The following is a 17,949-nucleotide window of genomic DNA, read 5'->3' on the forward strand; positions in this document are numbered from 1 at the left end:
AGAAAGGCACACGGGAGGGTGGTGGCAGTCGGGGGAGGAGCTCGAGAAAGTCCGGGAACTTCCCTGTGGCCGGCAGCTTTCCGTCAATGCCTGGACTGCAGAGGAGGACGTGAGCCTTGAAGGCCGCTGGAGAACAGTGGTTTGTTGTAGGGGAAGCCCAGGACGGGGGAGGGAAAGGGAAAGAAGTGGCCCCATCCCAAAGCCTCACTGTGCCCGGTGCCACTTCGGCTCTCTTAGGACTAAGGGGTGTTTTCCAGGAGTGGTTTATTGACCCCCGGCCCCCTCTTCTTTTAGATGAAATCACGGAAACCAGTGCTCACATCCCGGGTCAGGGCTAATTTCCCAGGATGTAGGAAATACTTTTTCTCTCTCTGTTACTTCCTTTCAAGCTTTGTCCTCTTTTACTCTCCTGCTGGAGGAGAGAAGAGGAGCTCCTGCCTAAGCTGTGGCCGTGAACCTGGTGGATCTTGAGGCTTCCAGAGACCAGTCTGGCATAAGGAGTAAAGCAGCAGCCACACGGCCCTCCCTGAGAGGCAGAATTTCTTCCCTTGGACAGGATAGAGCTTTAATTGAATCCAAATCACATCTCATCCTATGCAGGCTGGAGAGCAGGACATTTTAACTAGGAAGAGCATCCATTATTTATTAGCCGTGATACTAATTTATCCTGAGTGTGTGTCTAGAGCAGGCTCTTCGTCCCTGCGTGGCCGCTGATATAATGCCATTGTGTTCCTATACTCAGCCGAGAGCTGCGAAGGTTTTTTTCTAGCCTTGTGTTTTCCTGAAGCTGTTATTTTTTTAATTGTGCTGAAATACTTACTCACTGATAACCATATGGCAGAGCTACCGAAGAGAGGAGGAGAAAGTGGGGATTCCTGCCGCTGTGGCTCTTTTTTGCGCTAACATCTGATGTCCTTTGGGCCGTGCCCTCTGGGAGAACGGTCCACCCAGCACGGAGCTTTGGGGTTAGTAGAGCGGGGCTCGTCCGGTTGTACTTCGATGCTGCTGCCTTATCTGTGGTTTGGTCCCGTTGTAGTCCAGAGCGCGTCTCCCCAGCTCCCTGTTACGGACCTTTAGGACTCCCACTGTTTGCCTGTAGAAAACGTCGGCAGGTTCTGGGGTCCCATACGGTGTCTTCCCTCATCATTGGACTGATGGCCAGTGTGGACAAAGTGTAGCTTAGGTCCTGACAATATTCTAAGCATTTTATTTATTTTTTAAACATTTCATGGGCATGTGGTTCTGGCGCATGGTAAACTCTCTGTACACATCAGCCGCCAGCAAGGCCACCATCTCCACCGTCCTCTTCATCGTCGTGTCCTTATAAAGAGAATCCTGTGGGTGCTTCTGTCCCCTGGCGGAGGCGGTCTCAAAGAACAGTTTGCTTTAGATGTCAAAGGATGGGTGAGCTCTGCCACCCTCTCCTTGAAAATGTGATGACAGAGGAAGAGGAAAAGATGGAATTGTTGGAATTGGTGAGGCTTTTTCCAAACTGGAAGTCTTCTCACGGCCCTTTCTTGCTGCCCAGCCCCCCACCTGTTGGGGGCAGGGGTGAGGGCCAGCACCCTGGAGGGGAGGGTGGTGGGAGTGGCGGGAAGAGGAGAGGTGGCCAGGGTCGTGCTCAGGCCCCTGCCGCGTGTGGTTAAGGCCTGCAGCCCTTGTCAACCAGAAACTCTCCTCCCGGTGTGAGAGGCAGAGAGCCTTGTCCCTGTGTCTAGAATTATTTGTGTAGTTCAGCAGCTGTTTCCCTCAGATGCTTGCCACACGGGGTTGGGTTCTAAAGACGTACAGGCGTCGCCGAGGTTCAGACACTTGTGCTCACGCTGCAGCTGAGAGCCACTTAGGCTGTTCTTGTACAAATGCATTAGATTATGGTTAAGCAGCTTATGGACATAAAAACACATTAGAACTTTACAGCACTCTATAAATTATAGTTTTTGCAGCATTCACAGCCACAATGCTAGGTAATTACATTCATTAATCTACTACTAAGAGCATATAAAGTTGCCTCCCAAACAGTACTGTATGTGTCAGTGCTCAGCTGGGAAGGAGAGACCCCCCCCTTCTTTTTCCATCTCCCCCTGTTCCATTAAGCCTTGGGCAGGAAGGTTTGATGGTCCTTGAAGGATTCCCTACGAGAGTCCAAGAAACCCCTTTCTTTCAAGGTCAGGCTCTGGCGGGAAGCGGTAGAGGTGATCTTTTCACATTAGACTGCTTCCAGTTGCTATTTTGTGCGCATTTGCTTCTTTTCGGAAATGGACAGATGTCTCGTTTGGAAAACCAGCAGGGGCGAAGCACTTGAGAAGAGATTTATGATGTCATCAGTGGCACATGCTTTTTCAGGCCTTCTTTCTGCCTGCCTGTAGGAAGGGTTTACATGGGGGGTCTTCTGATTTCGGACGTATCCTGCGTGCAAGGTGGTCAGGTCAGTTCACAGTGATAGAATAACGACCCCCAGTCTGTTCCAGAAATAACGTTAGCTTATTCAGTCCTCGTGGCCGCTCTGTAAGCTGGGTGCTGTCACTCGCTCCCATTGCATAGAAATGAGATCGCTGAGGCCTCGCAGGGTGTTGCGGTAATTAACAGAAGGATTGCAAACCCCGTAAGCACTCCATTACTCGGTACTCTGAAGATGCTCTGTAAACACAGCCTTGAGGGTAGATGGAGAACAGATCCGCCATTAATCCTCCGGTGCCAGATACAGCGTTTTATAATGACGAACAGTTTCCCTGGATAAGGACTGAGAGCGGGTCTGGATTAGTCAGGAAGAGGGATTCCCACGTGTCACTCACGTGCTGTCTGCCGTGCGCTGGCGGATAACCAGGCGCTGCCGCGGTTTCCTGAAGCCACCGTGCTCTGTCCCCGTGTCCTGCGAGTGGAGATGGAGGCTCGAGGTCGCAGAGCCGCCGGGTGGCACCTCCGCCACTCACACTCCGATCGGACCGCCCCGGAGCGCCTCTCGCGTCGGGGCTGGCGGAGCAGAGACACGAGGAAGGACGTGGGGAACCCGTGAAGAGCGTGGACAGCCGCGGAGTGCTGCCGTTCTCTGGAAATCCAGTTTCTGCTGTAGGAAATGACTGGAAAACCCAGAGGATCTCCCGCAGTAACGGAGTCTGGGGGCACCTGGGTGGCTCAGTCAGTCAAGTGTGTGACTCTTGATCTCAGCTCAGGTCTGGATCTCGGGGTCGTGCGTTGAAACACCACGTTGGGCTCCACACGGGGCGTGGAGCCTACTTGGGGAAAAAAAAAGGAGTCTGAGCATAAGAAGGTTTGGCTTTGTGTCCTGAGCTCCTAGCAGCCTTCGCTTTTACGGACGGGGCACAGCGTTCCGGGCACGGCGGCCGTCTTGCTCCCTGAGGAGCTGAGAAGGATCGAGGACTGCCCAGGGCTCTGCTGTGGGGTCGAGAAGAAAAGGGGTCGCCCCGCTGTCAGTCCGTTTGCTGGCAAGGGAACTGCAGGGCAGGCTCGGCCTCAGCGCCTCGTGTCCAGCCCAGCGCTGCCCACATTCGCGAACGAGCTGCCATCGCGGGGAGCCGCCGAAATCACCAGAGCCTGCTGCTTGCTCGGTAGGGCAGGGCCAGGGCCATCTGTGGCACGAGGTGTCCTCAGAGTATGATAAAAGCCGGACAAGGGAAGAGAAGTCCTCTCCCTCTGAAATACCGCCTTGCCAACGACGGCTCGGGTTTGGCCCCATCCCTGCCTTCCCGGCCGGCCCATCTGCTCGTGCGCACCCCTCCCCGGCTCACGCAGCAGGTCTGGCCTTCAGCAGTGCGCATCCTGCAGAGCCGTCCTCTGTCACTGTGGTTCCCGTGTCAGTCTCAACAGTCTTAGGTATGTTGACTCCTCCGCCGATGACGGGCCGATATGCCACTGCCGCTTGGGTGAGCCGTTGCTCACCTCCTGTGGGCGGTGGTGGGGCTTTTGCCGTTCCGGATGCGATCTGCCGAGCTTGTGGTGACATCCAGAAATGCTCGCGGGAGGAGGAAGGGTGGATTTTCGCACAATCGAATGACATTTTCCAACTCCCTGTCCAAGTGGGACCCTGGGCCGTGTCACCGCACATGCTTCTGTGTGAGAGAGAAGGAAATTCTTGAAAGCACGTCATCTGCAGACAGATCCCTAGAGACGTGCCTTTTGTGTGCATGCACCGGTGTGTGCTGGGGACGGAGGGATGGGGTGCGCACTTAGAACTCTGCGGAGGTAAGCATGGATAGCTCTTCCAGATAAATTAAAATGCTGCTGCTGAAAAATGGGAGAACATTTTCAGAAGGGACTCTCCGTGCTTTCAGCAAATCTCTGTGGCTTCTGTTTTTATATAGCAGTGGTCTTCTCAAACCAGGCATCCCTACTGCCTATTAGGTAAACACGGAGAGCCTAGATTATGAGTTAAAGGTATCGATAGCATTTCAAGTGCTATCAGAGAACGTTTAATTCAGTTTAATTTTGTGATAAATCTCATGTTTAATCCTCTGTTACTCTGTAATCATGTCTGTATTGATCTTTTCTGAATGACTGCCTGCAGTTTAATAAACTTTGCCATTAACCCAGAGCTTCTGAAGGAAGAGATTGATTCCGTTATCAAATCTGATGGACCCAATAAGTACCTACACATCACTAATCTATCTATAGGAAGCTTTGTTAGAGTGACAAGCCTGTGGCTTGTTGGAGAAGCTGGGTGGACATCTGGACCTCTTTGCATGACGGAGTCGCTTCCGAATTAGCACCTGATGTCCTTACGCAGACGGGCAGCACCTTTCATCTCTCGGTTCAGTTATTAGCCAACAGAGAGGACAGGCTCTTTTCTTCCTTCGACTCTAATTGTAGGGTCTAATTTATTCTCATTCCTGAAATAGCTTGAGGAGTTGATTTAGTCTGTGTCTCTGGTCGGTGGGTACGTCTAATGTACTTTTCTAGGCTCCATGCAGATCTGCGGGGTAGTTCCATTTATTTTTACCCGAGTGATGCTAAAGCAAAAAAAATCCTTCTGGACAAAACCTGAAATGGAAGACCAGGGTGATGAGGAGAGTGTGCACATTCGTAGGCTGAAGCTGAGTGAACAAGGTCCTAGACAGGCAGGATGTTCCGTGAAGCCCGTATGTGGGTCTTCCTTAGCGACGGCGTGTCCACAGCTGAACGGCCATTTCTGCATTTCGCACCCATGGGTGTTTATGGCTGTTACCATCATCCACTAATACTTGTTTACCTGCACGGGCAAAACATGTGGGATGCAGGTTCTGGAGCATTTGTGTAGCTTCGTATTTTTTTAAGGTCAGAAAGGTGTGTGGTCTGCCACTTTTCACTCCTGAAAGAAGACGGCGAAGATTGTCAGTTGTAGAGAAAAGCCAAGGCTTTATTCCTGTAAAGATCTTTATTGCTGATTTGAATCCGTTCTGAGAGTTCAGCTGTTTGACATCAGACGCGTGTCGCCTTTCCCTCATTATGCTTTGGAGAGAAGTGGAGGTGAGAAGTCTTTTATAATGAGATAATACTAAACCGTAATAGGAAATTTTCTTCAAACGAAAGGTCATAACCCTGACACAAATAAGGTTATAATGACTCGGTGTTAGGGAACGAGAGGAGCTTTACCAGTCCACAGCTTCCTCCCTCGGAAAGCGAGAATACGATCCGGAAGAAAACCTCTAGTGGATCGGTGAGCTCCAAACTGAACATTCTATATGTTGGTAAAATGTTGAACATTTTATATGGGATAAAACCGTCTCCCGGGATAATGACATTAAACAGGATGACGAAACTTATGAGACCGTCCCATGGAGGATCCTAAATTTATATGTGCTGGAGTGGATTGGTTTCTGCCCTTTCAATTAAAATTATTTTGAGGAAGGGTCTGACAGAGGTTCTTGGAGTAGGGGAGGGTCAGCGTGCGCATGTCCACGTGGGTTCCTGCGCCGTCCTATAAAGGAAGGAATGAATGCCTGCTTACCTTCGATGGGACGTTGACTACAGTTGCTGGGAAGATGGGAGAAAGTTCAGAGTTATTACTCCGGTAACAATTGTTTCCTAGTTCTCCAGAAACCTCTCTGAACCACTTGAAAACTTGAGCCGTAAAGGGACTGTCTCTCATCCGTACACCCTCCCAATGTGCTGTACGGAACTGTCTGTATTCAGAACCACATGATGTGAACTTTGCCAGAAATTGCTTTTCCTGTCACTGAATAGTCCTAAACATTAAATTACCTTTCATAAAATCGTTTCCTGTCTGCTGAGTGGACAGAGTGTGCCTTCTTTGTGTGTGTGTGTGAGTGTGTGTGTCTGTGATTTGTTTCCCTAAATAGGCCTGTCCGAGTGATTCCCCACTGCTGGCTGTTGCCCCTGCTTCGGGAACAGCACAGCCCTAGCTACGCCGGTATCAGTGTTTTCTGCTGCCTGTTACTGCAGCTTTGACGTTCTGTTTTGTTTTGTACAGATCTGACTTAACAGCCAGAGCTGGAAGGACCTATTAGTGGTCTCCCCGCGTGTCCCCCTTTGCAAGATGCTGGTGTTGCACGGAGAGTTTCTCCCTGTCTTCTCGGGAAGACTCAGGGAAACGGTGGGGATCAGAACTGGTTGCGCACGGAGGAGAGGAGCGGAGAACCCTCCCACGGCGCAGAGCCCAGTCTCCGTTTCTCCTGTGGTTCATTTCATCTCACTGTCCTAGAACAGGGCCGCGAGTGGGTACATCGCATCTTTCCCAAAGTAAATTAAAGATCCTCTTAGGTCCAGATGTCCATGCACACTGTTTGCGGCGTTTCTGGCGTATACATCATCTCCTCTGCGTTTCCCTTTGTGACGGTGATGCAGGCCCAAAGCAGGCCACGTTCCACGTGGAAGCGGGGATACCTGTCCTCCGCAGGAGTCCCCCAGGCCCGGGAAGTGACCGTTCAGCACACACAGCTGACAGTCACTGCTACAGGGTCAGTACCATGTACCATACCGAGAGTGGCCGTTGGAAGTCGAGATGTGATCGTTCGCGGGCACCTGTGGAAGAGAATTTGGGAGCCCGTTGAGGGAAGAGAACAGCCTGTGTCTTTTACTCATTTGAATGCACTATTTGGGTGGAAAGAGGTTTTCCCTGGCCGGTCGGGCTCCTTGCCTGGAACATCTGTCCTGTCCATCACAGTATCAGCCTCTTGATTTTTCAGACGGTAGGAGGTTTAAGACCTGGTAAGTGGTCGTTTGACCTTCCTAGGAGCCACAGAACAAGACCTGGCATTTTGCCAGTCAGTCCCCTTTCTTGTTTTGTCTCCTTTTGGGCTTGGGAAGGTGACCTGTCTTGTCTCTGAGGCATCCGCTCAGCCCCTTTTGAGTGCACCGGGGAAGGGTGATGGTTTCACCATGGTGTGCTGCGGGGAATACCAAGTTCGGAAGTTTTGGGGTGACAGTGTGAGAAGGGCAGGGGGGCGTGGTACGGTGCGTAGCCTGGGACCACCTCTGGAGTAAGGGAAACCTGCGTGGTGCCTCGTTTCTCCCAGTCCGTTTGTTCAGAAGCCCCGGCTCTGTGCCACGTGCTGTGTTCTGCACAGGGACTTCAGGGATGGCGCGGGAGCCATGGCCGCCATCCTTGTGCAGCTAAACCTGAGGGTGGCAGGGAGGCCCCGGTTTCTGACTGTTTTGCCACCCGGACATTAAGGAACCCTTTCCCCACTTTGTGCACGGAGTGCCTGGTCAAAAAACGAGTAACGGCCAGTGAGAAGGACTACCGTGAGCTTACACGTCCTCTCAAATGCGTGTGTGTGACCGCACTGGATTAGGTGACAGGGGATCAAAAAGCAACAGAAATCTGTGCACTCCGCCTGCCTCTTGAGGTAGCCAGCCGGGCTCCCGCCCTTGCAAAGGCCCGAGGGTTGTGTGGCTCGCCCGCCTTCCCGTCTGGCTTCCACTGGGTTCTTCTCTGTGGTGTGGTTCCCTTCCCCTGTTGGGACTCAGTCTCTGTGCACGTGATCGCCCTTAAGCCTTCTCTGATGAGATTTTCTGCCTGAGTCATGCTGTGCTCAGCTTTGAGAATGTTGCTGTTATGGAGGAGTTAAAAAATTTTTTTTAAGGTTTCCTTTTCGTCATGCTGTATTTCTCAGATTATCTGGAGGGACTGTAATCCAATTTTAGGAATCCTTCAGGGCTGAGAGCCTAAACTGTTTTAAGCAATAGCATCTAGTTGCCAGGGACTCAACCGCTTTGAGAGTGTTAGGGTCTAACAGCAGCCAACTCTCCATTATCTATGGGAATGAGAGGCTGCTGGGACGTTTTCAATTCTCAGAGTGTGCAGAAATCTCACTTCAGCGGGTGCTTGTGATCTCATCCCATCGCTGGGTTTACGAGGGCTTCTCAAGTGGCTGGGTTTCCCCCCCCCTTTGTTTTTTCTTCTCTCTCTGTGTCTCTCTCTCTCTCTTTTTCGGGACTCCTCACCTCTGACGGTGGCACCACACCTTGGACAAGTGTTTTCATATCCTGAATTTGTACTTAGTTTCTTTTTCTAAACCATTTTTCTTCTCTCCATTTGGATTCCCTTATGTCCTGTGTATCGTCATGTATTAAATATAAGAAACCAACTCAGTTTTGTTTTTTTTTTTAAATAGGTAGGAGCAGTAAAAAGTGTATTTATTATGTTTTCTTTCTTTGCTTTCTGGTTCAAGTGTTCATGAGAGAGGTTATGGCCAAACAGCTAACCGGGGCACTTGAACGCAAGCTAGGAAAGCTTGACAAAGGTTAGCCTCTGAATAACCGAGAACTGACTGTTAGAAGTGAAGGAAACAGGCACACGGTGCACTCTACCTTGGGACTGAAAATGCCGCAAAGACGGCCCTGCTCGGTCGGCTCGAGGCGTTCTTGTCCACGGCCCAGGCGTCTGCGGCGGAAACTTCATGGCCCCGTCGCGGGCTCCTGGCAGACCTTCCGCAGTGCGGTCCTCCCCTCGTTTCGGGAATCCGAGAGATGAGGTCTTTGGACGGACGCGGAGGGCCATCCCGGTGTCGGTGACGGTGGGCTGCCGTCCTGCGTGATGGCAGAGGTTGCCGTGTGTTTTTAACAGCTTCACTCAGGTTAACTCACATACCGGTAAGCTGCGTGGATTAAAAGTATAAGGTCTGACAAGTTTTCGCGTGAGTGTGTACCCACGAAAGCATGGCCGCCATCGAGCCAGTGGCGAGTTCTTCTCCCCAGATGTTTCCTCGTGTCTGTGGATAATCTCTTCCTGCCCCGTGATGGGAACCAGTGATCTACTTCCTCTCACTCCTGATTATCTTGTATTTTTTAGATTTCATATAAATGGAATCACACGAAATACTCTCTTGGGACTCATCTCCCTACCTTAGCGTTATTATTTTGAGACTTGGTCAAGTTGTCGTGCGTCAGGAGGCCGCTCTTTCTCGTTGCGAATGCTCTCCACGGTTTGTTCATCTGTTGATGGACATTTGAGTGGTTTCCAGGTTTCAGCTGTAACAGAGCTGATGTGAGCATTCTGACGCAGAGCTTTTTGTGGAAATGTGCTTTAACTTGGGGCGGGGGAGATACCTCGGTGCAGAATGGTCACGTCGTAGGGTAGGTCTGCTTTGAACTTGTAAGGAAGTGGCCGAACTGGTTGCCAGAGTGGCGGGGCCATTTGTGGTTTGTCATTCCTCCGCTGGACGAGCATGCCTCCCCATCCCTGCCGCCGCTGCTGTCCTGAGGCCTCTCCATTCGAGCCCTTCTAGTAGGTAGGTAGTGGCGTCCCATTGTGGTTTCAGTCTGCATTTTCCTGATGGCTGTTGAAGCTAAAATCTTTTCACCTGTTACCTGCCGCCCTCCTTTAGTTAAGTCTTCAAACCCTTTTTTTTTTTTTTAAGACTGTTTAGAACAGTGGGTTGGTTGTTTTTATGTAGTTTTGAGGGCTTCTAAAAATATAATCTGGGCGCCTGGGAGGCTCAGTGGGTTGAGCTCCTGCCTTTGGCTCGGGTCGTGGTCTCGGGGTCCTGGGATCGAGCCCCGCATCGGGCTCTCTGCTCGGCGGGGGGCCTGCTTCCCCCTCTCTCTCTCTGCCTCTCTGCCTACTTGTGATCTCTGTCTGTCTGATAAATAAATAAAATATTAAAAATATATATATACACACACATATATATATAATCTGGATACAAAACTTTTCTCAGTTATGTCCACTTTGCAGATAGTTTTCCATTCTGTGACTTGTCTCTTCATTTTCTCAACAGTGTCTTTTGAAAAGCAGAAGGTTTAATTTTTGATGAGGAGTAATTTATCACTTTGTTCTTTTATGGATTATGCGTTTGGCATCGTGTCTGAGAAATCTTTGCTAAATCCAAAGTCACAAACGTTTTCTCCTGTTTTCTTCCGGGAGTTGGATAGTTCTAGGTTCTGTATTTAGGTTTCTGATGCGTGTTTAGTTATTTTTCCTAATTAGACTGAGATGCCAATCAAAAATTTTTGCATATATATTCACATATATATATATATATATATATATATATATATATATAGTGTGTGCATGTATATATTTGTTCCATCAATATTTGTTTAAAAGGTTATTTCTCCACAGAATAGCTTTTGTGTTTTTGCAAAAGCCCAGTTTCCGTACGCATGTGGGTCTATTTCTGTACTCTTATTTTGTTGCGTTGATCTAGTCTTCTGTCTTCATGGCCATACACCGCTACAGTCGTGAGGCCGTGTGAAAGGCAGCAGTCGGGATCACCTTAGTGGCTCCTCACCTAATCCGCTCTCCTGTAACGGCTCGGTGGTTCGCCTTCTGCACCCCCACTAAGCAGCCTGGGGTCAGGGAACCTTTCTTAGGTATTTCTAACAGGTGGCGAAGTGGCTGGCACAGCGAGGTATTTTCAGTTTTGTTTTTAAAAGACGTGAACTTGAGGAATTATTTTTTTGAACGCCACATTGTTATTCTGTTTGTAAATTGCTACACACGGTCTCCTGTCCTTACTAAAACGACTAGGTTCTGAGGGTCTGTTCAGAAGTCCAGAATGGGGGCCCGTGTGAACGTAGCCTGCAGTTCGGTTTCAAAAGAGCTGTGTGTTTTGTTTCTTTCTTAATGTTTCACGTCTTACCATCACTGTAAATGTTTTCACCTCTTTGGCATTTAAGAAAGGACGGAATCACGGTCTGTCAAACCATTCCAAAATAAGTACAAACGCAGTAAAAGAAACCAGCAAAGCACCCGGCCAACTAAAATGAGAACACGGCAGCGGTGAAGGCCTTTGGATGCAGACAGTCAGAAGCGCCTTTTCTTACTTCTCCCGGCTTCTCTGTGACTCCGTGGCCTGTCCCTAAGATCAGATGAGTTCAGAAGGGTTCTGGGTAAACCGTGCCCTCTCTCCCACATGGGCGTCCCCAGGGCGCACGCAGACACCCACGCCACAGATGCTTTGTAAGTGACGGGATGCTCTCAGATCAGTTTGGTTCCGAAAATCCGAGGGAGACTCTCCGAGACCTATTTCGTGCGAGGCAGGCAAACTGCGCCTCGCTTTCCTGTTGTCTCCGGCTTCATCTGTAACCAGCAGACACAGCCCCGCCGCGGAGACGTCTGCAGTCTCTCGCTCTCCCCTCGTTTGCACAGCGCCGAGCCCTCTCGTTTTGAAATTCGGGAGTGGCGGAGGAAGCCTTTGGTAGAGATGATAATTTGAGAGAAGGGGAAGTCAAGAGCGAGAGCACCTATTTTGAAGAAGGCTGGGCGTGAAAGGAAATAGTCGTCTGGGAGCCTCTCGGCACGTGTGCTGCTGTGACCCTGTCCTCCATCACCAGTGACCGAAAAATCACATAATTTCAGCTATTCATGAAACCTGGTTCCATCTGGTATGCATGGCTTGTGCACTTACCCCCTCTATTGCCAGCAAATATGTCTAAATCTTTTTCCTTCACAGCCAGCCTTCTGTTGTTGGCGTGCTGGCTTTCTTGCCTTCTTGCTAGCTTCCCTGATTGTCAAATGAATGCCTTAGACATATATATATATATTTTTTTTCCTTTTTCCAGATCTCTTCCTTTTTCTTCTGCCCTCCCCGCTTTCCTTCCCAGTGCTTGTTTACTAAATGCTTCCTTTGCCAAGTCTGGGGCACGGTCACCTTATTTTCAGAAAAGCCCTGCAGGTAATTCTCATGGACATAAATTTTCCATGGGAATCACCAGCCTTTATCAGGGAAGACAAATGAGTCAACCGGCTTATGAAAATCGTCCTTCGTTGATTGTAAACATTTATTTTATAAATCACACAATTTCCTTCCCATTTTGTAACAGTGGTTTATAGACCGCCTGCTCCTCCCCCCTCAAATCTGTGTTTGAGGAAATTCTTAAACCAGTGGGTAATTGTTGTTTGCTGCATAGATGCAGGCACACACACGTGTGTGTAATCACATGCACAGCTCTCTCGAGTGTTATAAGGTTAGCGATTTATCATCAGTGTTTTTGTCTTTGATTCTTTTTGCTTAGAATGGACAGTTCTTGTCATTTTCCTCCAACACAGTCAATGAGAAGTTAAATGATTACTTTATACATCGTAGGCAGCCAGGGAGTGTTAACAGAGGGAAGGGATAAACAGTAGCCTGGCTTATTCAGGAATTGCAACAAAGTGTCTATGCAGCAATTTCTAAATAAAACTGTATCTTTGAAAGAATAAAGATAATTTCTGGGCTTTGAGAATATAAACCTCTTCTATAAGAAAAACCTTTTAAAGACTCTTGATTTTTTTTCTTTCCTCTAAACCACCACCTCTCCATACACTTTGATCCTTTCTCTCTTCCTCTCTCCTCCCCACCCAACACCCTCCAGAGTTGAAAATCTCAATATTAATTGGACCTAAGATGATTGTACGGCTGCTGCTAAGACGTCGGCAGGTCTCTTACGAGCTAATGTCACGGCATGGGGTCCGTTCGCTCTGTGTAGCTATGCACGGGGCGGTGAGATGCCTTGATTAATATGCTACATGAAAATAAAATGGATCTGGAAGAAATTATACCATACTCTCATAAATATTAATTCACATTTGTATGGAATCGCTCATAATTTTCAATATACTTTGGAGTACCGTCAGTGTGAGAGGAGATTCGGGCTCCAAAGAGAGTGGTGTCATTTTTTAAAAAGCTCAGTTGATACATTATGAAGTATCGTTTGTTTATTAGTCTGATACTCTACACGCATGTATATGCTGGGCCGCGGGTGGGTTTTGGAAAAAGAGGAGTTCTTCTTTGTTGTTGTTTTTAACCCCGTGGGGATTTTGGATAGTACTCTCGGAAGAGAAGTACAGTTGGTTGCAGTATGTTGACGCAGTCCACGACAGGACTCACTTGGCTGCTTCTTGGGTCCTTTTTGGTTGCGCGCGACATCAGACACAGAATGGTCAGGACCGAGCAGATGTCTAACAGCAGACCGTGGTGGTGGTGCTGGGCGGAGGGTTAAATATAGCAGGCATTTACTGAACATTTCATGGGCTAGATGTTCTGTCCACGGTTCTGACTCTGGAGTCGATGGCCGGGCTAGATGTTCTGTCCACAGTTCTGACTCTGGAGTCGATGGCCGGGCTAGATGTTCTGTCCACGGTTCTGCCACTGGAGTCGATGGCCGGGCTAGATGTTCTGTCCACGGTTCTGCCACTGGAGTCGATGGCCGGGCTAGATGTTCTGTCCACGGTTCTGCCACTGGAGTCGATGGCCGGGCTAGATGTTCTGTCCACGGTTCTGACATTGGAGTAGATGACCACGGGCTAGATGTTCTGTCCACGGTTCTGACTCTGGAGTCGATGACCATGGGCTAGATGTTCTGTCCACGGTTCTGACATTGGAGTCGATGACCACGGGCTAGATGTTCTGTCCACGGTTCTGACTCTGGAGTCGATGACCATGGGCTAGATGTTCTGTCCACGGTTCTGACATTGGAGTCGATGACCACGGGCTAGATGTTCTGTCCACGGTTCTGACTCTGGAGTCGATGACCACGGGCACTCCCTTCAATCTCAGCTCGTCCCTTGAACGCTTGCCACCACACATCTCCCTCACCTCGGGAGAGCTGCCTCTCCAACGGCGGAGGGCAAACCATCAGCACGGATGCAGCTAGACCTTGGACCGGGAGCCAGTCATTTGCCTGATGGGATGGTTATTTTTGATACCTTCTTGCTCTGATGGCTTCTTTCGGCCCTTGCGGGGCTTCTTGCTGTTTGTCGTGACCCTGGTTTCTGCAGTGCCTGCGGGATTCCGTGGTTTCCAGTTTTCTAGTTTGCTTCACTCTCTAGACCAGTCGTACCCCTACTTGATACTATCCAGTCGCTGTTGTTGCTCACAGGTTTGGGTACTTTAACTAGTTGCCTCGTTTATTTATTTATCTAGCTTGATTTATTTATCTTTGCCCTTTGCCTGATTCTGCAAAGCATTGGGGTTACTGAGATGAATTACTCAGTCTGTGCCCTGATTCTTCTAAGAGGTCATGCTGCCAGCTGCCTCAGGGCCTTGGCACAAGCTGTTCTCTCTGCTCAGACTTTCAGAACTAGGTCAAATGGCAGTCCTCCCTCAGCAGCATCCTACGCCTCTGGACGAGACCATTTCCCCTCATTTTAGCACCCTTTGCCTTGGTTCAGTTTGCAGTGGTATATTTACGTGATTTGACTAATATTTGTCCCTAAGCTTTAAGTCCCGTGAGGTAAGGACCCCCGCCCCGCCCCCACAGTTGTTTTCCCAGCCCCTGTAGGACAGTGCTGACTTTGTTCTTGGTATATACTGGGCCCACAGGCAATACTTGCATTAAGGGAAGGCTTGGAAATAGTGCTTCGCGTTGTAAGAAAGGTCTTCCTGAGCGGATAGCCCTGCGAAGGGTCCTTGAACTAGAACAGGGAGCGGGGTGGCAGGTCGGGCTTTGAGGCCTACGCAGATGTAAACATCCAAGCCCCCAAACCGATGGCAATGGCTGGTTTGAAAGACCTCGGGGAGCAGCATGTATGTCACGTGGGCAGTGCTGGGTACTGGGAAGCAGTGGGACAGACTACGGGATAGTGGGGGAGGGGAGGTAAAGAAAGAGAGAGGTATTTTTTTTTTTTTAAAGATTTTATTTATTTATTTGACAGAGAGAGATCACAAGCAGGCAGAGAGGCAGGCAGAGAGAGAGGGAAAGCAGGCTCCCCGCTGAGCAGAGAGCCCGATGCGGGACTCGATCCCAGGACCCTGAGATCATGACCTGAGCCGAAGGCAGCGGCTCAACCCACTGAGCCACCCAGGCGCCCAAGAGAGAGGTATTTTAAGGAGAAAATAGGTAAAAGGAAAATTTTGTCTCAGTTTTTATTATTTGTTTTAATGTGCGTTCATTTAGGACCACAGAAGCAGAATTTTTATGTATGGGGGTTAGGCTCCGTGAAGGAGCATTTTCAGGGTAAACAGGGTTCTGCGCACTCAGGCACGGATGGCCGCGTGCCACTGCTTCTAAATTCAGTGCTTCGTGAGCACATTTCTCGGGTTCGAAGGACATCGGCACGTATCCCAACAGTGGGTGCTTCGGGTCTCTTAGTGGATAATGTCAGAGTCAGGCTTTGGACCCGGGGCTTTCGGTATTTCCGTAGGTGCTGAGCTGCCCGCCGGCTCAGAATGCACTGGGTCTCGTGGCCTGAAATGCTGGCCTGTGGTCTCTGCAGCTGCTGCTTCCTACCCCGAGCGGGACGTCCTTGACGTTTCTCCTACCCTGCCCATCCCCAACCACACACAAAGTGATAAATGAAAAGTTGCTGTACATCCTGGTGATAATATTGTTGTTGCATTTTGCACAGACCTGGGAATTAAGGATGCGCAGAGGAACTTGTGGTAGAAATATATAATGCATTAAGGAAACATTTTAATCATAGGAATTGATAGTTTCTTGCTGGCTGGCTGGCATCCACCTGGCCCTGGTTTAGTCAGGCTTTTGCCTTTTTTTTTTTTTAAATCATGCCCGCACTTAGGACTGCTTTTCTGAAACATAATTGATGCACCAACTTGGAAAGTGAATGTCTCGAGCCTCCTTGGGGAATGTCCTTGTGTGCAGCTGCACCTAGCGGAGAACCCGATTGAACGCCACTAAGCAGTGAGATCACTTTTAATGGACAGATGCTTTGTGCTTCGTTGACTTTTCCGCCGACCAGGATAGAAAGGATGTATCTGTGGTGGCATTAGGGCTTCAGGAGACTTGAGAGCCGTGGTTCTTAGATGGAGGCGCTCTCCTGTCCTGCCCGTCCTGCTTTCCCCTCTCCCTTCTTGTCACCCCATTCAGCCTGTATTTCGGGTGCGACCCTGGACACCTGTGTAACCCTCGCTTCCCTCTCCTTCTCTTCCTTTCTGTAGAAAGATGTAGCACTTAAGCCTCAGGAACGTGTGGAGAAACGCCAGACCCCTCTGAGCAAGAAGAAACGAGAAGCACTTACCAACGGCCTGTCCTTTCACTCCAAGAAGAGCCGACTCAGCCACACACCCCACTACAGCTCGGATCGCGAGAATGACCGCAACCTCTGCCAGCACCTGGGGAAGAGGAAGAAGATGCCCAAGGGACTCCGGCAGGTGAGGAGGCGTGGGTTCGGGCTTCTCCGGGGCCGTGAGGTCCCTTCCGCAGGCGCCTGCCTCTCCGCGGTCCCTGCTGCTGGCTGGAGGACACCTCCTCGGGGGCTGCCGGAGTGCGGCCCCGCAGAGCCGTGCACGTGCTTCTCGTAGGACATGCCCGTCCCCGCTCGGTGTGTCGTTACGGTTTGAAGCTTCAGCGTGGGTCCCTTTTTGTCAGATGGGCTGTGTGTGCGGAGCTGGGTGCCGGTGCTGCTGGGGTGGGGGCAGACGGGCCAGAGCCTCGCAGCTCGTCAGCGCAGACCGGGTCGTAGGGCGGCGATCTTCCTCATGGGGACAGACGGACCCGGCAGGTGTGAGCGTGTCCGTGGTGGATCTCCGGGTTCTGAGGTGCTAAGAATGGTGGGGTGCAGGCAGGCAGTGCCTTGCACAAGATTTCCGTTTTCCAGAGCAGCTCAGATACTGCGGCGTGCGGGAGAAATGGATTCGCCTTTCGAATCTCCAGTTCTCTGTAGTCCATCCTTCAGGACTGTCTTTGCGATCTGCTGATTGTGTGAACGTCTGGTAGTAGGGCTCACTGGCCTGTTAATAATTAGGTTTCAGTGATCCACAAGAAAATACAGCTCTTGGCATTTGGGAGCCTTTCTGCCTGTGGAAATCCCCACATGAGATAGATTAATAATGAGAAACGAAGCTGTTTATAGCAATTTCTTTCTGCAAAATCCGGAGGCTTTAGTGCCTGCCGACCTACCTGTGTCATGGGTGCGTTTTGTTGGTTTCTGGCGGGACCACCGGGTGGGAATGACTGTCCCTTGAAGGAAGCGGAGGGAGGAGAGGGAGGGTGTGTGGTTCACAGAGCAGGTGCTGCTAATTAGAAGCCAAACAGGTAATTTACAGTTTGCAGATGTTTCTCTGCAGAGGGGGAGGTCTGGGATCATACAGAACAGTGGATCCAAGCGTTCACAGATCGTTAGTAATCCTGCCCTGAGCGTTCTTAAACACAATTTCGACCCCTCCTTAGGACCTAATAAACCAGAACCTCTTGGGGTGAGCCGCAGAACTCCGTGGTCTTAGATTTTCTATTTGAAATGGCGAGGCCAGTTTGGAAATCATTCTTACAAATTATCAAGGGTGTTTTTTGGTGATGATTTTAACCCACTGAGCCACCCAGGTGCCCCACTTGGTGATGATTTTAGAGAGAGGATTGGAAGGACCCAAAACATCAATATGACCTCGTCTCTAATAAGATGTGGAGTCTGTGGTTTTTTTTTAACTAAAAAAAGAAAAACCAAAAAACAAACAAACAAAAACCTTTCAGGAAAGTGTGGAGGAAGGGAGGGAAGACAGGCTTGATTCTATGAAAGGTGATGTTTCTGGGGTGTTGGTGTGACTCCCAGCCCAGGCCACTGTGTCTGAGAGCTGTGAGCAAGGTAATTATTACCATGGAGAGAGGTTGCAGGAT

The 17,949-nt window shown here is 49.9% G+C and overlaps 1 protein-coding gene across 5 annotated transcripts in view; it reads left to right on the forward strand.

The window, feature by feature from the left end:
* Positions 1 to 17,949, forward strand: part of AUTS2 (activator of transcription and developmental regulator AUTS2) — a 1,076,911-nt gene that overhangs the window by 253,345 nt on the left and 805,617 nt on the right. For all 5 annotated transcript variants that reach the window (XM_044232669.1, XM_044232673.1, XM_044232671.1 and 2 more), the window contains exon 2: positions 16,278 to 16,490. In XM_044232669.1, coding sequence (XP_044088604.1) covers positions 16,278 to 16,490 — 213 coding nt within the window. The remainder of the gene's footprint in view (positions 1 to 16,277; positions 16,491 to 17,949) is intronic.

The sequence above is a fragment of the Neovison vison genome, chromosome 14, assembly GCF_020171115.1.
Source record: "Neovison vison isolate M4711 chromosome 14, ASM_NN_V1, whole genome shotgun sequence".
NCBI lineage: Eukaryota > Metazoa > Chordata > Mammalia > Carnivora > Mustelidae > Neogale > Neogale vison.